Below are 23,897 nucleotides of genomic sequence, written 5' to 3' on the forward strand. Positions count from 1 at the left end.
AACATGCAGAGTGAGAATAATTTAGAATGTGAACTGTTGCGAAATAGCCACGTTCTCCATTGGGAATTTTGGGAGATTCCCCAATGTCCGCTCCATTTCTGTTTATGAAACACACTGGCAGACAAACAAACGTATTTGATTGGAAGGTGAAGATTGAGCAGGCCATGTTTCCACTGCCTTGCATGGACACAATCACACGGTCCTACTGCTAATTTTGGTCCTCTATTTGATGTATTTGTCTTTTTTTTTTAATTAATTCAAATTTGCCAGGCTTGTCAAGGATACTCTTCTTCTCTGACGTGTGTGGAATTTAGAAGACATTTTTTGTGCATTCATGGGTCATTAAAAAAACAACAACAACAAATGACACTGAGAAATATACCTTTAAATACAACCATACCCAATTCCTAAAAAAAAATGTACTGCTATATGTTAACAGGATATCTACAGAATTGTTTTCAATGAGTTGTGATGGAACAAAAAATACTGTTTGTTAAAAGCAAAACTTGGAGTGAGGATGGAAATCAAACAGTATTTGTTTGTTTCGTTTGTTTGTTTGTTTATTGAACATAAAACATATACAGTAATAATTTGAAGAAAGAAAATAAGGTAGATAAAAAAGTAAAAAGAAAGAAATCAGTCTTCATTCAACACAGTTATTATGTTCATTCTGATTTATGTTAATGTAACAGGTATTTCGCTGCTTTGCATGAATAGCTTCTTAAAAGAATCGCAAACATTGAAATGTTGAGGAAATGAAACAGACAACCAAAATGGTCACTGGTGCTGCAGAATGCTCTAAAAATTTTGAATTTTTGACGTCAAAGAGACGCCTGTGAGTTGATAGCCTGTTGTTACAAAAGCTCCGCTAACTTTTGCACTAATGCTTTTTTTACTGTTTTCTACTCATTTTGCGCCGGGTTCGACATTTTTTAAACTATTTACAGTGATTTAGCTGTGATATTTTTAGGCAGATAATATTGCCACTTCTTGTTGTGTGGACTTGTGAATTTGCAGCCCATCTCACAAGCTCTGTTAACTTTCTCCTTTTTTTGCACTTTGCACCCTTTGATATTTGAAGCACACTTAACTGTTTGTCATATGAGAGCATTTTAGCGGTTTAGTTGGGCTGTGCGATGGTGGAAAAAAAATCACTGGAAATGCATTTTGGAGGAAAGATGGAAAGGGACAAGAGCCTGCACTAAAATGAAGTGAAGCAAGAGAGTGGACCAAATGGGACAGGACATCTAAGCCATTCTTGCCAGTCATTACAGGGAATGTGATTACTTCGAAAGCTGCAGTTGTTTGTTTACATTTCAAACTTCAGTTGTCGCAATTACAATTTCAGCATCTCAATGGCATACTTATACATCCTGGACATCTCCATTCTAGTCAGTGGAGACTTCAATCGTGTTCTTCTGTCATCAACAAACGACTTCACCAAACGTCTGGGTAGATTGTGCAACAAGATGGGATGAAACTCAGCTCAATTTAATTCCATGACACAAATTCCATGATTAGTAAATGCCTTGCCTATGGCATTGGGGGGAAATCAAATGCCAGATAATGAAAAGCAAATGGAAGTCGAAGAGGAATTAACCATTTGTAAATGATTCCCTTTGTGTAACCTCGCCAGGTGGGAACATGCTCACCTCACCTCAAAACGTTGCATATTTCACACTGACACAGTCTTTAGAGATGTAACCCATAGTGAAAGAATTTGACTCTGCATGCAAAAAGGCATAAATATTGAATGGAAAAAACCCTCACAAAACAACACATTAACAGCTGATGACCTTAATATGCTCACTGTCTATGATGCAGTGGCAATTTTGCCTTTATTTGTCATTATTACCACCCGCCATTAGTGTGAGGGAAGGAATATCAATATGATAAAGAGGCCCTCAGACTAAAATGTTAAGGAGCCCCCCGTCATGTGGGACGCATCCCCACTGTTTCGAGCAGGCCTGTATATGAATGTTTTTTAATACTCATGGATATTCAGCGGAAGAGTGCTGGGCGCATCTTGCTGTAATAAGCATTTACTGATGCCGCGTAGCACCATGCACTGTGACAACATATGTTAATGCACTTGGCTATGGCCAGGGAAACAGCAAGATTTGGTGGGCCTCCTGTAGCACACATTTGCCTTCAACAATGATATTTATATGATTTGTGCTCAGATGGTGGAAACTAGTTTGGTCATGAGAAGTTTGTTTCATTGAAGGAATCACCCGGGCGAGGGCTTCTCTTTCCTCTCCACACTTTCAACTCTTTCAACTAACTTTTGCCGGAAAAATGCAATGATGTTTTCCAGCAACATAATATTTGAGGAAGATCTGCACAGAGCAAACTGGGATACTGAGAGAATTGTTTCTGTGTTTGATCCATTTTTTACCACCACTGTGTCGCTGCACGCACAAGGCGGGTTCTCTGTTCTTTCTCCGGAGCTAGACTGTAGATTGCGGGGGGTGAGGCGTTGAGGGCGGGCGCTCTGTTGGTCAAAGGGTCTCAATGCCCCATGTCACATACAATTTTAAATAGTGGAATGTTTGCTCCTTGTTCAATATCATTTTCACGTATCTTGTTTCATTTCTGTGTTTTGGTTTTGAGATTTGTGATGGATTGTCGATGGATGACAGTCCAATTTGTTCTTTTGACTAGGGATGGCTACTGAGCCCTGCTACTAAACTAGGCAAGGGACTTAACTATTAAAGATCATAGCACTGTTTAAGCTTCGCCCTTAACAGTTCTGTTAACAGTCTTGGAGAAATGAATTATTACATTTTGCAAAAGTATATCACATTCAAGTGGAATAATGCAGCATTTTTGATCGCATAACCTCAGGTTTGAGTCAATGAAAGATGAACTATCACTGACTCGTCTTCCAGCAGTTCAAACAGCACTGTTGTTTTTTGTGCTAAATAATTCTTTTTATAAGATATCCTTTATTTGTCCCACACTGGGGAAATTTACAATATTTTAATATTTAATATTATAAAATATATAATACTGTCTTTAAAATTATACCAGTGATTTATTCAATACATTCATTTTCTGTAAATCATTGTTCTTGTTCATTTAGTTTCTATTCATGTAGTTGCAGTTGCGAGAGAATGTATTTTAAAAACAAAGCAGTGTTCATTTTTAAATTATATTTGGGTGTCTTTCTCAACAAAAACAAGTAATAATCTAAATGTGGTATTCAGATCAGGCTTACATTTGGTGAATATGAATTAGGCAGCAAAATATACCCATTTTTATTCATCACAGGGGGCAGCTATTGTGACACTTGTCGTCACCTGAAAATGACATTACAATTTCTATGGGCTTCGGTAACAATCACGGCTCATTATACAAACGTCACATGACAAAACTCAGAAAACAGGTATGTGGCATGTGGGACGCAGGCAGATGTCTGAGGCTAGCGTGCACTACTGTAAGTTTGTTTGCCGTTGGATTGCCAGTAAGTCATGTTAATTGAATTGAAGTGCATGCAAACACATTGTTAGGATGAGCCATTGTCTGTTTTCACCACAATGTTTTAATTGTATGCTTTGTTATTGACCGTGCCTGTTGCTGAGTGGCGATTGTGATGTTGGTGTCGGTCCACTAAGTAGTGCACAAGAAGTGTTGTTAATTAGTTTCCAATTCGAGCACCAACAGGAAGTTCCATGTTCGCTGACTGTAGAACGGTAAGCCGTTTTACATTCATGCAATGATAAAGGTACATCACCATTAAAACATTGTGAACTGAAGTGGGGTGGTCGAAGCCATTAAACTGCAGGGCTGAAACTCCGGCCCTTAGTGTGTGTGTGTGTGTGTGTTTGTGTGTGTGTGTGTGTGTGTGTGTGTGAGGTGTGTGTTTGTGTGTGTGTGTGTGTGTGTGTCTGTGTGTGTCAGTGTGTCGGTGTGCATCAAAAGTGCAATAAATAAAATCCACGGAGTGCCCCAATAAAATGAGACAAGCAGTCCAACTCATAAAAAATTGTATAATTATATGGAAGCTCACATTCAAGTCAGTCTTTATGTGGAGTTTGCAGACAAATGTCACCAACAAAGACAGTGGGCATGCCAAAAGATTACAACTAGTATGTTGGATAATGGTTTTAATGATGCATGCATCGATGTAATAGCAAGACAATCCTCCTTCCATATGAGTAAGAGGTTAAGACCTTTTTTTAAAACCTTAAAAATAGACCAGGATTTAAATCAGTCTGGGCTGATTGTTCTGTCGCCTGTTTGGAATTTAATTGAAAAGTTTCCCATGTGAACGTAATAAGTGAAAAAGGGGCACATAATGACTTTTTTTTTTTAAACACCAACTCTGTCAGAAAAATGGTTCCTGTGAGATTAGATTTCCGTCCAATATGTTCCAATAAGATTTTTTTATTGATTAAAAATAATTTTTCAAAGAGAATTCTATCTTATTATTCATCACCGTTTCCATCTTATTATTTGTCGTCTTATTTGTAATGTATTATCATATCTTGATCATGGTAGTGAGGAAAGACACTGGATGGGTGGCTGTATGTGTATTGTCATTTATGTCCTCATTGTACATGGTAGGTGGCTGACCGAATTCAAAACCAGGTCACCCTGAGAGTAAAAACTTCCCTCCACAGGAAATCTGGGGTCCACCTCATAAAATTGACAATGAGTATATTGACACTCTTGTAAAGGCTGACAATTCAGTCAGCCAGAGACCTCCAGCTGAAATATTCCACCACTTCTTTGGCTCCTCAGGAGAGTCACTGTGACATTTGGAATTTGCATAGTCGTAAAGATCAATGTAACACTCGGTGGCTGGTGTGACACTTATTCAAATCAGCTCACACCCTCTTTTCACATGATTTTTTTCCCTTTGCATAGTTCGAAAGCAGAATGGGGCGGGCAGGCAGCAAGGGATGTTGGTAAAGAAAGCCAAAAGCAGAAGTCAGCCTCAGAGAACATTTTGTCATCTGTCTTCGCTTAGTAAAGTAGCTTCACCCCACCACACATCAGCACTGAATCAAGATTTCTTGCTTCTTGATGCTGTTTGAAGTCGCGTGAGTTATGAAGTGAGAAGTACAGGGGTAAAAGCATGTCTCGAAAACTGACATGGCTTTTTTTTTCTTTTCAGGCCCCGCCTTTTGGGCACATTAATGTTTTTTTTTTTTTTTGCGATAGATCATTATTGACTTTGCTGCATTAGGAACGATGTCCTTCAAGCCGCGCCTGATTTCAAGGGACAGCTTGACAAAAATCACTTTGAATTTGGTTGAAAGCATGTCTAATTGAATTTTGATACATAATTAAATCAAGCAATAAATCAGCCCAGATCCCACTGCAGCCCACAATTCAACACTCTTGAGTACTAAAAGCTAATTATGATGAAGTTATTATCTCAGCCAAAGGGAGTACTCTAAATGGCTTCTTCTGCATCATGGAGTATTTCGTTGGTGAAGATGTGCTCAACCTTGAAGAAAGGTCATCTCCCTCATTAGGGATCTAGTTGTCACTCAATGGGCTCATGATAAAATGTGACACTTTAGAGCAGGTAATCACCTAGAACAGCTATTTGCGATGATATACACAACATTGACACTACGACATCATCTGCTGATAATGCTGTTCATGTTGCTGTAATACTACAAAAGCAAACTTAGTGTTAACCTGGACCTGCGTACCCATCCTTCCATTCTCTATTTTTCATGGTTACAGGTTTGCAGCATATCACAGATAACTTAATTCAAGAGGCAGGCTATACCCCGGACTGGTCACCACCATTCACAGGACACATATGAATAAACAACAAGTCACACGCAAGTTCACACTTATGGACGAGTTTGAGTTTTGAATTGACCTAATATTCATGTTTTTTGGGGATGAGGGAGGGAAATGGAGTACCCGGAGAAAACCCATACACGTATCGGGAGAACAGGCCAACTACATACAGATTTGAACCCTCAACCTCAGAACTGTGAGGTAAATGTGCGAACCAGTTGTACAACTTCCCACCATTCACATAATAAATTTAGAATAATGTCTTCAGAATACATACAGTACTTTAAAATAAATACACACATAAACATTACAAACCTGAGGTTGGCTGGAATAAAAACATGATTGTTGGTTAGGAGAGAATTCCAGCCGTGCGGTCAGCGCAGCTGAAAAGCAGCTCTAGTGTAGATGTTCAAAGAACGATGTTGGAGATGAGCAAATACAGCTGTTGGTAATTTTGGACCACTAATCCCTGGTTGTTTTGGAAGCGGCTGGGTTGATTTAACATGGATTTAGAGCATCATCCTCATCATCTGCTAGCCGGTCTCATATACTTAATCAATTACATCCCCTGTGATTAAAGTATGCTTTGGATGCCGTGCACCGCACATGTAATTTCCTGACATAAGGTATTAAATGAATGCTAATTATAACTTTGCAGCTATGTGTCTTATCATATTCTTTTAATACCTTCTCTGAGAACAAATTGGCGTGGGGGTGTAAGGGCGTGCAGCATTTTAAATCGGTCAACATGTGTCACTTTGGTGTGACTGTGATCCATGTTCACTGAAATAAAAGTATTTCAACAAACAAAAAATAAGTAAATCATGCATATTTAATGCCAAATCTATTTTGAAGATTGGAGCATTCATCCAAAGGCCCGAACAGTAATGAGATACAACCAGTCTGTTTTGTTTTGCCTTTAGCCAATGCATGTGATTTCAGTAAGAATTACCTGCAGTGGGAATAGGTTTCTCGTTCAGTGGAGCTGTGTTCCAACAGCTGTACAGTCGTCTCTTGCCATATTGCAGTTTATTTATTTATTTATAATATCTGTGCACTGTCTTGCATATTTTTAAATAATCATCTCATTCAATATTGTGGCTTTTTCAAAATTGCAGGATTTTGTGGGGATCATTTTTTCCACATGGGCAGTAACTACAGACTTGCGTCGCAATACGTCCAAGCCAGTAGAAAGTAAAAGAGAGATAATGGTCAAAGTTTAGGATCATTTCACACTAAGTAAAAGAAGATGAAGTGCACTGTGTAAAGCAGAATTGGATTATGAAATTGCACTTCTATAATATACAGTATATATAACTAGCCCCGCAAGTGAAAATAATTAGTAATGATGTCACACGTGGTCGGGGATAGACACAGGTGCACTTTCTATTTCTTTTTTGAACAAACTGGTGAGAAAACCAAAACATTCAGCCTGAGCTGCTGATGGCCACAACTTACCCTGAATAACTCAATGCACAGATGGGCTAGAGGTTAGCCAGTTAACAGCCAGCGCCATGCTGAGTCAACATGGCCAACTCATTCACCGACTCCATTCACACCCAACAGGCCAGGCCCCGCCTTTGAAAGCAACAATCATTCAAAGTGATAAGATATCCTTTATTTGTCCCACACTGGGGAAATTTACAGCCTCCAGCAGCAAGAATGTGGGTAGAAAGAAGAAAGAAGAAAAAACAAGATGGTGCAATGTGAGATTTTGATTCCAAGTCGACAAAAATAATACCTGCACTGCACATGCGTATTTCATATGAGTATTCTGAATAAAGCTTTATAGCTGCCGTGCATAGATTCTGTTGCCGACCCGGCTGAAATTCTGCATTGGAATGACAAAGCCGTCACCTTGGCATGACGTAGGCTATGCCACGACCGCGCCTCCCCACAGTTTGACTGTAGAACTCTTCTATTTTGTTTTGGAAGACATCCGGTAGGAAACAGGGTGGATTCTTCGGGAGAGGTAGTTATGATTATTTTCTGCCACAGAAATGCAAACTATTATTTCTTTCTGGCTTTTTATGAATGGGAGACAAGGGCTGGCCATTGCAAAGCAAGATATGTCATTTCCGGGATGCAATGTTGTTATGTGGCAAAGCTTGATGCGAAATGTAAGAGATAGAATGCTGAAAAATAAATCAAGATAGGCTAAGTCAGCACTGTGTCATCTCCTCTAGATGTGGCTTGGGTGATTTAATTTTATTTTTTTCGCAAAAAAGAAGGTTTACACTCTGCACCTTTAAAAATACACACTAAATATAATACAAAGTACAATATATATTTATGACTGCTACGTGGCAGGGGCCTCTGGAAAGTAACCCTCATGATAAATGTGAGATAATTGTATTACATCCTTTTCTTACATCCCTTCTACCCGTACCCGTTTTCATTCACCTAATCAAAGTGTGAATTATACAATAAAAGCGTAAAAGCTGAGAGTATGGTATAATTACCGACATTTAGCCAAATCCAACTGTCCGTGCGGAAGTGTGTGTGTGTGTGTGGGGGTGGGGGGTAGCACAATCTTTTGTGAATGACTAAAATGTTCTTACACAAGAAACTTTAAATATATAATACTTACGTCCGCAAAAACTCACACATGGGTGAAATACACAGGATTTAGTCTTGATCAGTAGGTGTGGTTTGCTGGTGTGGTTACCTTTTATCGAATGCCACTAAGCAGGCTTCATCAATACACTGTGGGGAGCTGAACACCAATACACAGGCAAATAGGGATTCCATTTATCTAAGTCTACACTTAGTGTATGGAGGACTTTATTGGCTCACTTTTGATGAAGGTGTTTTGTTTGCAGGAATTTCACCCCACTGACAAAGGTGAGCTGCGTGAGTCACACACGTGAAACAACAATGTAAACTTCACTTGTTGTTTCTTGGCTGAGACGTTTGAGCCTCCACAAAAATGAGCAGATGGCATGCTTGTCCAAGTTTTCCCTCTGTGACGAAGTGTATAATTCAGAAGTTAATTAGCTCTCTTTTCAACTTGCACATCTTCAACTTTCCACAACACGTATGCAGCGTAAGGGTAAAGTCACAACTTGTTATGGAATATGAAGAAAAAATAAATCACAGCAATTATTTAATGAGTACGGAAAGTTTGCTACATTATGGTAATCCCATCGACAACAAGGAATTGTGGCTATTTCTTCAGTTTATATGCGATGTATTTTTGTTTGAAAATACAGTGTGTTACTTCAAGTAACATATAGTTAATATGAGATCGAAGCCTAAGTGACATTTTAATGTGTAAGTGAACATCATGTTGGTCACAGTGGTCAATGCGGACTCCCAAAAAAAATTGAGTCAACGTCACACATGAAGTTTATTTTCCCTCATAAATTTCCTGAACAATGTGGAACAATATCATTCCACACACACTTTATATAACGTAACGGTTGTAGAAACCGACGACATGCATTCAAGATGCATACAAATGTAGCCAACGTTGTTTAGTGAGCTGGCTTTTTAAAGTGTTATTTATTGCAATGAGATAAAACAAATTTCCACTCACACAGATACAAAAGTACTTCAACTTATAAGTTTAATTTGATCCGTGACCAAGCTCGCAACTAAAATGAATAAGTATTTCAAATCAACATTGAAGTGATTGATGAATTGAAGTCATCAGTCCATTCCATTCCTTTCAAAAAACAAACACCACGGTTATTTTCTTATGTTTTAAATAAAGCATTGTGTAAAAACAAAAAACAAAAAAAACAATGAAAAACAATGTCAGGAGACAAACTTTTCTAAAGTATAATTACCGTACATTGGGATGAGCTATGTCACAAAAACAACAGATGTGCCTTTAATTCATTCATTGATCGTCTTCACGTGGGCTTCTGCGTGTGAGATTTGGCTTTCTCCAGCTCTTGGTGAGTGCTCTTATTTTGTAATTGTATGTTTTGACTGTTTGATCAGTGGTTTCAAGTGCATCTGCAACTGTAACCCTCTTATTTTTATCACTTCATCAGAGTGGAAGCTCACATCACACAGTCAAAAAGGAACAGTAATAAATAAAAGTGACAGCTCTCAACCGAAACAACTCATGAGTTGGAGCACTCTTAAGTCAAGGTACCACTGTCGACTAGTAAGTAGTTTTGGATGACTCACACTTTTGACTAAAAACAAATTCTGCTTAATAACAATATCCTTCAATATGGATGCCTTCCATGGGTGGGTTTTAGCTTGCATTTACGTCACATTGCAGCTGAGAGTGATGCGATTCATGTCCAAACAATAAATTCAACCAGGAATAACCAGGAACTTGCCACATGTGCTTTTCCCTTTATTGAAACAGTTGTGACCGTAGCCAGAGGCTTCACCCTGTATCCCACTTGACCATCCTTTTGACAGACTGCAGTGGGACCATTTGAATAGAACTTTAGCACTCCACAGCAAGCAACAAAGGACACAGAATTAGAACAAACGTGAAATATTAAAGGGCAAGCAGTGGCAGTTCCAACGAATTTGCTGGTTGAATATGCTTTCTTGTGCTTTTTGACACCTTCAAAGGTATTTACACCATGAAATAAATTGCAATGTGGGAGGCTGGAAGCATCATAACTCATTAGTGTTAAACTATGAGAACCCCAGGAGGAGGGCTTGTCAGGTCTTTCATGGGTCTTCAAGTTATCACACCATAACCCTCAATTTTCTTGCAAAAAATAAAAAATAAAAATAAAAGGACAAGGCAGATTATGGCATGCTTTGTTTTATTTTATTGTTTAGTATTGTCAGTGTACAGCCGAACACGCAAATTTATCAGGACAAAGGCAAAATTGTTGGTACCCTTCTGTGAAAAAAAAGAAAATCTCACAATGGTAACTGGAATAACCTGCGAACTAACAAACGGATGAGACTGGAATTTACCCAAATGCACATTGACTAACCATTGTGGAATGTGTTTAATTGGAAGGATGACACATAACTGGAGCTTTTTGGTAAATCACGTCAGAACACTGTTACTCTGAGACATGGCATAGGACCGGTTATGTTCTGAGGCTGATTTAGAAGATCAGGTTCGTGATTTCATGAATCTCTGCGAGGCAAGGTGAAATGAAATGTAAATGAAAGCCGCTAAAGGAAAGTCATACCTAGCCGGCGAAGGCTGAGTACGTCATCACAGCATCCATTCACAAGAGATGACTTGAAGCTGCGGGCATGCAAAATTGTGCACTGCTCTCACCCTCTCAGCGCAAAGCAGATTTATATAGCGCCCCCCCCCCCACCAAGGAAAAAAGTAAGACTGAGCCATAGTGGTGTGTTGCATTTTCATATTCACCTCAAGCAGAGAAACTAACTGGCACATGAGATTGATGGAGTGCAAAGAAAAATGTGTCAAAAACTGAGAGAAAATTGTGAAAGTATGGGAACATTTCAGACTGAAATTGTTCACACAGACCATGCTCTGCGCTCAGGAACCCCACTTGATGAGCTTTATTTCGTCTCGGGTCCTGTCCGCACTGATATTGTCCATGTCGCTGTGTATACGCTGTTAAGTCTTTAACACTTACCGCTCAGGTTATTTTATAAAACAAATCATGGATAAAAATTGCTCGAACAGGTTGAACATTTATATATGTCGAACAGCATATATAAATATAAATATAAACAGCATATATATATATATATATATATATGTGTGTGTATGTATGTATGTATATATATATATATATAGCGGCTGGATAGCTCAGTTGGTAAGGCATCGGTTTGGCATACGGGGGGGAGGGGACGGTGGTTCGAATCCCGCTTGGGGCAAAAATGAGCATATAACACCATCCAGTGTGGGTCCTTGGGCAAGATCCTTCACGCTAATGCCTACCTCATACAATGATGAGAGACAATAAAACAAATGACATGCCGGCTCAGACGTCGCCCGGCCAAACAAGGTCTGCGTCAGGTGCTGGGGAACCAGAGCACCTTGATGAAAAATGGGCTACTGGAACAAAGCGGAAATGGGCGAGATGCGATAACATGGCTCTGTTGGAATGCTACTACTCAAGCAACCCTAGTCAGAGGGGTTACATGCAGAGAATGTGGGCTAAATGTTTACTTCGAAACCCACAGTCACGGTTGACCACGAAACAACTAGTAGCTCAGTGTTCCAACATCCACAAACGGCAACTGCTGTCACAACATGAGATTGATGAGGTACAACGCAGGTTCCATGGTGAAGGGCCCCAGGCTGCCAGATCAGAGGAGGAGGTCATACAAGAGATTGGGAGGCAGGCCCCAATGAATGCAGATGATGAGATTGGGTGGCCAGCCCCAATGAATGAAATGCTGAGCGAGGCAGCAACTGACCTGAAAATGAAATGAAAGCTGAATGAAAGCTGGGCAACCTAGAAACCGATTACAACGGCTATGTGAAGTTCCACCTGAAAGTCTCATGGAAAGTGTGAATGCAGCACTGAGGGTGATCCCTACCGTAACGATCACGGAAACCAATGAAGTGATATACGCTTCAGCATCAGTGATCCTTGAGATGCTTGGCTATAAGAGCAACCATGGAAGCCATGAGATACGTTACCCACCATGGAAAAGACGGTTGGAGGCTAAGATCAAGGCGGCCCGGAAAGATGTGAGTCAATTGACGGAGGCCCAGAGAGGTGTGATGAAAAGGCCGATACCCGAGAGGTACATCCAGATGACCATACCTGAAGCACTCGAAACTGCCAAACAAAGGCTCCAAGCCTTGTCCAGTCGCCTAAAGCGGTACACGAAAGAGAATGAGGCCAGACGAATAAACAGGCTGTTCGCAACACATCCTGCGAAAGTGTACGCTCAGTTGCAGGGTTCTAACAACAAAGCTGACCCACCAAGACTGGAAACTGAAAGGTACTGGAAAGGCATATGGGAGAATGAGGTTGCACATAACAGCAGTGCACAATGGCTGGTGACCCTGAGAGAGGAGCACAGCAACCTCCCTGAACAGAACCCAGTTACCATAACAGTGGCAGACATACAGGAAAAAGTCTCAGATATGAAGAACTGTACAGCACCAGGCCCGGACATGGTCCACACCTACTGGCTAAAGAAACTCACAGCATTCCATGAGCTCCTAGCAGTACAAATGAACCAGCTGCTGAGGGATGGGACTCACCCAGAATGGCTAACCGAAAGGCGAACGATCCTGATCATGAAGGATCCCTCGAAGGGTGCAGCCCCATCCAACTATCGGCCGATAACCTGTCTCTCCACAACATGGAAGCTCATGTCAGGCATCATTGCGGCTAAGATAAGTGGACACATGGATCAATACATGAACGAAGCGCAGAAGGGCATTGGTAGAGATACCAGAGGAGCCAAACATCAGCTCCTGGTTGACAGAACAGTCGCACAAGACTGCAGGTCCCGACGTACCAACCTGTGCACAGCTTGGATTGATTACAAGAAAGCCTATGACTCGATGCCACATACATGGATCACTGAATGCTTGGAGTTGTATAAGGTGAACAGGACCCTAAGAGCCTTCGTTGCGAACTCGATGAGGATGTGGAAAACCACACTTGAAGCCAATGGCAAGCCACTTACCCAAGTGTCCATCAAATGCGGCATATACCAAGGTGATGCACTCTCCCCACTGCTGTTATGCATAGGACTGAACCCCCTAAGCCAAGTAATCACCAAGACTGGCTATGGATACCGCCTCAGAAATGGAGCTACAATCAGTCACCTCCTCTACATGGATGACATAAAGCTGTATGCTAAGAGCGAAAGGGACATAGATTCCCTGATCCACACAACCAGGATCTACAGCAGCGACATCGGGATGTCATTCGGGCTTGAGAAATGTAGTCGGATGGTGACGAAGAGAGGAAAGGTAGTCCGCACTGAATGGGTCTCACTCCCTGAAGGAACAATAGCAGACATTGAGGACAGCTACAAGTACCTTGGTATACCACAAGCCAATGGCAACCTCGAACTGGCAACAATGAAAGTGGCTACGGCCAAATACCTCCAGCGAGTGAGGCAAGTCCTAAGAAGCCAGCTCAATGGCAAGAATAAGACCCGGGCAATAAACAGCTATGCCCTGCCAGTAATAAGATACCCTGCAGGAATAATAAGGTGGCCAAAGGAAGAGATTCAGACCACGGACGTTAAGACCCGAAAGCTCCTAACCATGCATGGAGGGTTCCATCCCAAATCCAGCACCCTGAGACTTTACGCAAGCCGAACGGAAGGAGGCCGGGGACTAGTGAGTGTGAGAGCCACTGTCCAGGATGAAACATCCAAGCTCCATGAATACATCAAGGAGAAGGCTCCAACGGATGACATACTCAGAGAATGTCTCAGACAATGGGGAACAGAAGATGAGGCGCTGTAAGAGTGACCATCATGGGAGGACAAGCCCCTACACGGGATGTACCACCGGACCATAACTGAAGTGGCTGATCTCAAGAAGTCCTATCAGTGGCTAGAGAGGGCTGGCCTGAAGGACAGCACAGAGGCACTCATCCTGGCTGCTCAGGAGCAGGCCTTGAGCACCAGAGCCATCGAGGCCCAGATATACCACACCAGACAAGACCCAAAGTGTAGGTTGTGCAAAGAGGCACCTGAGACAATCCAACACATAACTGCAGGGTGTGAGATGCTGGCAGGGAAAGCCTACATGGAACGCCATAACCAGGTGGCTGGCATAGTCTCCCGAAACATCTGTGCGGAGTATGGACTGGAAACCCCAAGGTCAAAATGGGAAACACCTCCGAAGGTGGTGGAGAATGACAGAGCGAAGATCCTGTGGGACTTCCAGATCCAGACTGACAAGATGGTAATGGCGAACCAACCAGATATCGTGATCATAGATAAAGGGCAGAGGAAAGCCGTTGTAGTGGATGTAGCGATCACAAGTGATGGAAACATCAGGAAGAAGGAACATGAGAAACTCAAGAAATACCAAGGGCTCAGAGAGGAGCTGGAGAGAGCCTGGAAGGTAAAAGTGACAGTCGTGCCTGTGGTGGTCGGAGCACTCGGGGCAGTGACCCCCCAAACTAGATGAGTGGTTGCAACATCGGACATCTCAGTCCAGAAATGTGCAGTGCTGGGAACAGCAAGGATACTGCGCAGAACCCTCAAGCTTCCTGGCCTCTGGTAGAGGACCCGAGCTGAATGAGGGACGGACACCACCCGAGGGGTGAGATGAGGATTTTTTATTTTTATATATACCGTATTTTCACGACTATTCGACGCACCGTACGGTTGGGCGCAGTCTCATTAATGGGTGACATTTCTGTATTTTACACATAGACAGACCGCACTGTACCAATGGCCGCAGTTTTACAGTGGTAAAACATACGCCAGCTTAAACATATGGCATGCATGCGCGCACGCTAACATGTTCGCTTGAAGCATGCGGTAGCATGCTAAGACATACAGATACAAGCTAAAAACACATTTTTAAAAAGGCAACGAAAGCAGAACTGAGTTCGGGTGTTTTTTATTTAGCCATCGTACAATGTTCTCACGTTTTTCGATCAATCATCACCCAGAAATCCATCAAAGTCCTCATCCTCTGTATCAGAAGCAGAGGACTGCACATCCCACTTGTCATTGAACGCATCACATGCTAGTGTGAGTTGCTACGCATTGCCGAGCGGAAAGAAGGAGCAGCAACAGCAAAGTCAACATTTCTCTCGTGTGAAGCTTTCCCACGTTTGTAAGTAAAGAACAGAGCGAAACATGGTGGCAGCGCGTGTGTGTGTGTAGAAAGAATTGAACGATTGTGCAAGTACCGTAATCCATCAAAAACGCCGCGTTCCCTCTCGTTGTTGCATATTGTGGCGTAACTCGCCCAGCGCTGCCTCTCACTCTTTGTAAAGTTGTGTTTGCCATCAATCATCCATTGTTCCCATGCCATTCGCAACTTTACTTTGAACGCCCGGTTGATGCCAATGTCCAGCGGTTGGAGTTCTTTAGTCAAGCCTCCGGGATTAACGGCAAGCTCAGAGTTCATTTGCTTGACTTGGTTTTTCACCGCTGCTGTGAGATGGGCACGCATGCCAAAAGCATAACTGGTGGCTTTAAGTTTGAACTGAGCTTCGTAGGCGTCTCTCTTTGACAAATTTATTTTCAGGGGTTCTTAGAAACCAAAACCGGAGTTGTTTTGCAACAATGCACATTGCCACACTCTATACAGGTGTTGGCAAGCCCTTTAGCGTCCACTTACACGCCCACCCTTCACCATTGGCGGACTGCTCCCCAGCTTGCCTGTCCTCTCTCTCTCTCTCTCTCTCTCTCTCTCTCCCTCTCCATATATGTATATATACACGCCCACCCTTCACCATTGGCGGACTGCTCCCCAGCTTGCCTCTCCTCTCTCTCTCTCTCTCTCTCTCTCCCTCTCCATATATGTTTATATACACGCCCACCCTTCCCTGATTGGCCGACTTCTTTCCCGCATGCCTGGCCACAGTCACTTCCGCCTTTTCTATATATAAACAGCGTGTCGGCTGTCAGTCAGATTTTGGAACTCAGCGCATACAAAGGACGCTCCGCACTGTAAGGCGTCCTGTCCATTTTGGAGAAAATGTAAGACTTTTAATGGCGCCTTATAGTCGTGAAAATACGGTATATATATATATTTTTTTCAACCTGTATATGTGATGTGTTTGGGCAACTTGGCAATTAGCAATACAGCGTTCCCCAGCGGTCGCCAAAGTGTCTAATTTGGCATGTTGTCACAAGACAAAACACAAGACAATCAGATGATGAAATTGCTTTCAAGTGTCCCGTTGAACAACGTCATAGGTGCAGAACTGCCGATAGTGATTGTAGCCATATATTATCATTTAGAAAGCAGAAATATAAATCCAACCCTTATATTGGATCTCATTAGAGGTCCTATACCTAATGGAATGTTTGATGAGTGTGTGTGCGTTAAATATTTAAATATACATTTAATGATAATATAGTAACGTCCGCCTTGCCTGCTGCACCTTACACATAACTGGAAAAGATATGGGCTACAGAAGCAGAGCACAATGAAGTCTGGTGGTTTAATCAATTATTTATCAAATATTTTAATGATCAGAGTGCCTGGAGTGATCAAAGCTGAAGTGGCTTTGCCGGCGAAGACATCCACTCTACTTTGATGTGCTTCCCCAACAAAAGCACTTCTCAGAAGCCGAACTCTATCAAACTCTGAAGCTATTTATCTGAGCGGTCGTTCACATACAGAAGGTCGGTGCCCAGTGCAAAAGAATAAAGGACAAAGTCACCCCTGGTCTGTAGCAATCAAACTTATTACTTAAACCTATACTGTATACTTCCAACTCCTATTTTGAAAGTTGAGGTCACCTCCTCACAGCCCTTGTGTACATTAGCATATATTTAATTGGATGGCGAGGTCTCCAACATGACGTGGGTGTCACGAGATGTTGAATAAAACATTGCTCGGAGAAGAAACAACCGCCTTAAATAAAATCCTGAATTAGGATGACCAGTCAGTGGATGCAAATTAGCCACTTGTCATAATATGGGACCAGACAAACTTTAGCAAGCTCAGAAATGTAAATGCATACTCATACGCCATCACTATGACATACTCGACTTTAATTATGCTCATCAAGTCATGCGATTGTACGCTGCATTCGAAACCCTGATGTATACAGTACTAAATACAAGCCACAAGGTTGGAACACATTCTGTAATTTGACAGCAACTACAGTACATGTCTCCGGTATGCAAATACCCTTTTTGGTTTACAGCCATTTTTGTTGCCTTACAAGGATGTAAGATCGAAATTGACATTGGCATACAAGGTGCACAAATGCAAAAAGTGAGATGTTATGCTACGTGTGGCAGTGGGTATCTTTCCATTGCCATAACTTGGATCCTTTTTTTCCCCAATAGATAAATTAACCCAGAATTGAATGTTCACCGTCACATTTCTATCCTGCGCAGTCTCCTCTTTCTTAGAATGAAGGAGTGTCTTCCATGTGCAGAATGATGCTTACCTAAACATTTAGATATCACAAAAACAGAAGAGCATCTTAAAGGATTTTGTATAAAATACGTGAATGTTTTTTTTTCCGATGCTAAATGAGATCAAGCATCCCTCGGCGAACAATTATGGTAAGATAATCGCTCGACATATTTCCTCGTCACTGTTATACCGTTCCACCCCATCAGTCCTGCTCGCCTTGCCTAAGTGGCTCTTCGTCTCACGATTTCTATTTTCTTGACAAATCAAGTCATGTGCTCAGACTATGCTACACAGTACAAAGACAACAAAATTGCTGATGAAAAATTAAATAGTTATCTCTGTGTGAGTTATCTCAGTCCTCGGGGAGATGATGCTTTTTTTTCCTTTTCTTTCTTTTTGCAGGCTTGCGTGTGTCTTTTGTTCCCAATTTAGAAGCTTGTCTCTGTGTATTGTTCATTTTTGATGTCTTGTTTGATATTCCGCTCACTTTCTTCTTTGACATGTCAAGAAAACATCTTTATCAAAATGTCAGATGTATGGCTAGTGTCAGGACGTTGGGTTTTGGCCTCCCTCCCTTTCATTACATTTCGTCGGGATATTGTGTACTCAGTGAGGTAGCTTGCAAGGCTCATGAAATGTGATTTGCACCCGGAATGAGAAGTCAATATACAGTATATCCCAAACTTCAATTCCACCCAAAAAAAAAGAAACTAAAGACGTTTTAAATCTATGAGGTTGTCAGTGGTTGAACTGGGTCACTTTAGAGCAGGGACGTGCGGTTAGGGGAGGCAGGTGAGGCAGTGCCGCACCTCTGAACGCGCATTGCATTGCGCAATCATCACAAACTGGGTTGATACATGCAACTGGCACGTCCTGCTTGCCGTACATCTGCACTTCAGCAATATAACATTTGCAGATACATTTATTTGATCTGCTTTTCCTAAGTCTGGCTAATGTTTTTAAACCATTAAAGTTTAATGTTTTTTTGTGACATATTTAGATTTGCTGATGGGAAATAAAACCGCAGTGAAAAGCCATAGGTTGCGGCAGATCGTTCTCTGCCGCAATTAAGAGGGCGTACGTGAGCAAACGGGTACGTTGCGCTGTTCTTCTGCGCAGAGGTGCCAGGCGAGTCAAGTGCGATCCTTTTTAAAATTTGCTACGTCGGACAGCCAAAATGGAAGAAAAGGATTATATATCGAAGCTTAAAAACTTCTCAAAACTGGACTTTCAGTCAAAAGTGGACGTGATTAACACAGGTAGACCAACGCCGGAGTGAAAAGGTTTGCTTCAAACTACGGGACAGCCCGGACAACTTTTCAAACGGAGTGGTACAACCGAAAAGAACGGTGATGTGGCTGTCCTTCGAAAACCCGTCTTTACTGTTTTCCCTGCCTTTTGTTCTTAACTTGTCTGGATATTGTGATATGAAAAGCGCAAGGATCGATTTGGCATTGAACGAACAGCGGAGGCTCAACGTTAGCCAAGGTAAGGGAAAACCGAGAGATTGTGAAAGACCTCATTCATGCAACCTGCTTTTTCGCTAAACGGGAGTTGGCATTTCGTGGTCACAACGAGAGGGCAAGCTCTTCTAATCGTGGCGATTATGTAGAACTATCACATGCTTTTGATGAGAAAGATGAGAGGTTAGCTAGACATTTGGACTCATCCAGTGTGCTTTCTGGCTTGTCCAATAGAATACAGAACGATATAATTGAAGCTTTCGGTGATGTTTGTTTGTTTGTTTATTGAACATAAAACATATACAGTAATAATTTGACAGAAAATAAGGTAGATAAAAAAGTAAAAAGAAAGAAATCAGTCTTCATTCAACACAGTTATTATGTTCAAGGGAGTAGGATGAAGTAAAAAACTTATCTAGTCCTACCCCGTTATGTGTTTATATCTACTAAATCATTTTTATATCAATCAGAAAAGAAAAAGTAAGAAGAAGTCTCCATTAAGGCTCATACTTTACTCTTAACCGTGATGTTTTTACAACTTTTGGTTGGTTGGATGTCATAATAAATGATCTAAAAAGGGAGATCAACGCTGCCCCATTTGTTTCCATAGAGTTGGACGAGACTACGGATATCACAAACAAAGCACAGATCTGTTATTTTGCGCTATGTTGCCAAAAGTGAAGTGGACTGTGGTGATGGAAGCATTTTTAGGATTTGATGACGTAAGTGATGATAGGCGAGCCCCTGCTGTAGCTGCGTATGTCTTGGAAGTGTTGGAGAAAACAGCTGTGTTAAAAAACTAGTAGCGCAAACATATGATCCCGATCGCTGGGACAATGATACTCAAATGATGGTCACTGGATATGATCGATGGCTGTCAAAAGCATCGACATGCTTTTTAATGATGGCATATGAGGGCATTTTCAGTGAAACTGATGCACTTTTTAGAGTGCTGCAAAACAAAGTCATGGACGTTGGATATTGTTGTGCGCGAACCCACGACACCATCGGAGTTGTTGAACGCATGAGACGGGACTGTAACACACTGTATGAGCGATTTGAGCAGAAATGCAGCACACTTGGCCGAAACAACAGTGGAAGAAATCAGTCGGTCAGAGATGAGAGAAAACAAATATTCGACAAGATTATGGTCAACATCAGTGTTCAGATGAAAGCTAGGTTTGATCATTTTGTGAGCTAGCTTTCCTTGGTTTGGTCGACTGTACAAAATTTAATGAGATGTCACAACATTTTGATGACACCAAACTGCAGAGCCTGTCAAAATCTTATAACAAAATAGATTAGTCTAAGAAAAATACAATAGAATATTGTATTTTTACCCATGGGGTCAAATTTTGGATATGAAATAACCAGTAGCCAATTGAATAAGCTACTGTTTTTGGTTGATACATTTGTAAATCTGACACTAAAGGAGTCGGTGCCTCACCAACCATGAACCTCACCGCACGCCACTGCTTTAGAGGCACCGGTAAGTTCCTGACACAGGTTGTTGGCTCTAGGTATTCATTTACATAGTAAATTCTCTGTCAGACACAGTGAGATGCTGATCTAAAGCGACTCCCCTTCTGTCCTTGCAGGAGGCCTGTCAACTTGAGAAGATAACGTCTGTGAATGTAAGTCATGCACTCATATAATCCTTGCTGTGCTCTTCCTTGTGCACCCTCCTTTAAAAGCATGGTTGAAGCGTGATACTTGATATCGTGGAATGTGGTGTATGACCTCATTGTTCGTTCAATCTGCACCTCAACTTGAAATTCAGTATTCAAGTCCTAATATTAATTAAAACACCCCAAAACCGACTTTTGTTTGTGCTTCAAAATCGATGTTTATGTGACTAGTAGGAATATAAAACACTCTACACGGCGAATGTGACGAGGCAAACATCCTTTCACATGCTGGCCTTCAACTGAGAAAGTGAATGATTTTCACGGTTTTGTATTGACAAAGACTATTCACAGATATGTTGACAGGAAATCAAACACATCCAAAGAGACAGAAAAACATAATATTAGCAAGTAAATAAGAAAGTTGCGGTCGATTCCGTGGTTCTTTTCCTGGTTTAACAACTCATTATTGTTATTTGAATTTTTTCCTTCACATTTTAATGAACCCTACGCGTACAAAATGGCCTTGCTAAATTCCTATTTACTGCCCTCTCCTGGCATCCTCCTTCCAACACGTACCTACAAAATTTGAGGGTTACCTCCTGTTTCCCACATTATTGTGATCCAAGTTGAAAGTTAGAATCAAATTCTGCATTAAAAAAAAAATCCTTGTTTCACCCCTCTACCATAGGCCAGGAAGCTTGAAGGTTCTGCGCAGTATCCTTACCAATACTTGAATCCCTTTTTGTGGATGATCCCAGACACAACCAGTCTCCATTTCCAATGCCCCCCCCCATATACATTGAGGTTGAGGGCCATGGCTTAGATATGAAAATATGGCGTGCTGTGGTGACCCGGAACTGGACAGAAAAAGAAGACGCTAGTCAGATATTCATTCATTCATTCATTCATTCATTCATTTTCCGAACCGCTTTTATCCTCACTCGGGTCGCGGGGGTGCTGGAGCCTATCCCAGCTGTCTTTGGGCAGTAGGCGGGGGACACCCTGAACTGGTTGCCAGCCAATCGCAGGGCACATAGAGACGAACAACCATCCACACTCACACTGACACCTAGGGACAATTTTGAGTGTTCAAACATTCTGCTACTCATGTCTTTGGTATGTGGGAGGAAACCGGAGTGCCCGGAGAAAACCCACGCAAGCACGGGGAGAACATGCAAACTCCACACGGGAAGGGCGGAGCTAGAATTGAACCCAGTACCTCTGCACTGTGAAGTCAATGTGCTAACCACTCCACTACCAGGCGGCACTTTTTAAATACCGGTACTTGAATCCCTTTTTGTGGATGATCCCAGACACAACCAGTCTCAATTTCCAATGTCCCCCCATATACATTGAGGTTGAGGGCCCTGGCTTACATATGAAAAGATGGCATTCTGTGGTGACCCGGAACTGGACAGAAAAAGAAGATGCGAGTCAGATATTCATTCATTCATTCATTTTCCGAACCGCAAACTCCACACAGGGAGGCCGGAGCTGGGATCAAACCCACGACCTCTGCACTATGAGGTCAACGTGGTAACCACTGGACCTCCGGGCCGCCCCCGTCAGATATTCAGTTTCACATTAAAAGTTGTATGTTCTCAATTTGTGGAAATATTCCAAATACTCCAAATAGTGCAGTATCTTCAAACAATTCCGGTGTTTGAATTATATTTTCTGTAGACTTCAATATGTGTTGTTTCCAAGTCAAAATGCTGATACAGTTTCACGGAGGAGCTCACAATAATGACATGACTCAGCTAATTTCATAAATAATTCATTGGTTTTGTCATACCATTCCCACTAATCCCTGGACCCACTCGCCAGCATCACCTCCTCTTTACATGTTCTTGTTAAATTGTCCATTTCACACACGGGTACCAACATATCACCCAACGCCTTTTGAAAAGCAAAAAGTAAAGGCTTTACAGAGAAAACTGCAAAAATGTTTTCAGCAGTGGAGCAGGTCAGGGGGCATGGCGTCTTTTGGAAAATGTCTTACCGTGGTTTTGCAGTGTGAGTGTTTCTGCATATAAGAAGACAAATTACCGTAGTGGGCATACAGAGGCTGGCACTCATGAGGTAAACTACATCTGTTACATCCCTTTTTGATGAATCCCACATATGGCTGTTTGCCAGTCATGGAGGGATGGGCGGGAATAAGAGTGTGGTGGAATGTACAAAGTCGTCTTTAAAATGTATATTTAACAATAGTACAGAGGCTATGCCCTGATAACGACGCAAGCGGATACTACTTGGTCAATCGATAAGTATGACTGACTTCTAATCCGGTAACCCACGATCCAGACCCATCTGCATTTCACCTGGACGGTTACTGGAGGGAATGTTTTGGATTGGCCTGCTTGTTCTGTGGCAGAATTTGGCACACACACCCTCCTGTTCACTTTATCTCTGTGTACATACTTCTCAAGGCACTGTTTTATCTGGCTGAACAGGCTTTGTTTGGTCTTGATATCTCTTACCACAGCTTGTCTTTGCTTTATGGATTTCTGGCAGCTTCTTTAAATAAGTGATATCGCTTCGTAAAACACTCACCTTGACTTCTCTGTGAATGTTTTTTGTTTGTTTGTTTATAATGCTTGACATTTTGCATTAACATTTAATTCACCCCTCTAGTGAACAGTAACTACCTAAGATCCATTAATATAATTACATTGTAATTAATATGTAATTAAAGGAAATTATTTATCTATCATCTGGTACCATCTTAAATAGGTTTGAAGAAACGGCACTTTATAATGGGAGACACTCCTTTATGAAAAATGATTATGGCCTAATTGTCAAGGACAGCTGTTGGTTCTAATAGATTCTGGATGCCTTTGCCGAAACACGTTTCCAATAATTAGAATCATGTGGAGAGGAAGAATGTTTTTATTTTTTGTAGAGCTGCCAAGCCTACGTAAGTGGGCTCTATCTTAAGCCGAAACTTGGGGTCTGTGTCTGCGTGCACACTCCATTCATTTGAGAAACACCTGTCAAAGCTGTTTGAGAACGATATATATTTTGCCGCCTTGGTATGTATTGTACACACACCTGTAGGATTTAGCCAACAAGATTTTGTTGCTA

General features: G+C 41.7%; 1 protein-coding gene across 4 annotated transcripts in view; it reads left to right on the plus strand.

Annotated features, from left to right (window-relative positions):
- The window catches only part of pcdh11 (protocadherin 11), a 190,603-nt gene that overhangs the window by 91,711 nt on the left and 74,995 nt on the right, over positions 1-23,897 (plus strand). For all 4 annotated transcript variants that reach the window (XR_007962523.1, XM_052066428.1, XM_052066415.1 and 1 more), the window contains exon 5: positions 20,781-20,816. Coding sequence is in view for 3 of the 4 variants with exons in the window: in XM_052066428.1 (XP_051922388.1) it covers positions 20,781-20,816 (36 nt within the window). In the remaining variant the exon portion in view is untranslated. The remainder of the gene's footprint in view (positions 1-20,780; positions 20,817-23,897) is intronic.

Source organism: Hippocampus zosterae, chromosome 1 (genome assembly GCF_025434085.1).
Source record: "Hippocampus zosterae strain Florida chromosome 1, ASM2543408v3, whole genome shotgun sequence".
NCBI classification, from domain to species: domain Eukaryota; kingdom Metazoa; phylum Chordata; class Actinopteri; order Syngnathiformes; family Syngnathidae; genus Hippocampus; species Hippocampus zosterae.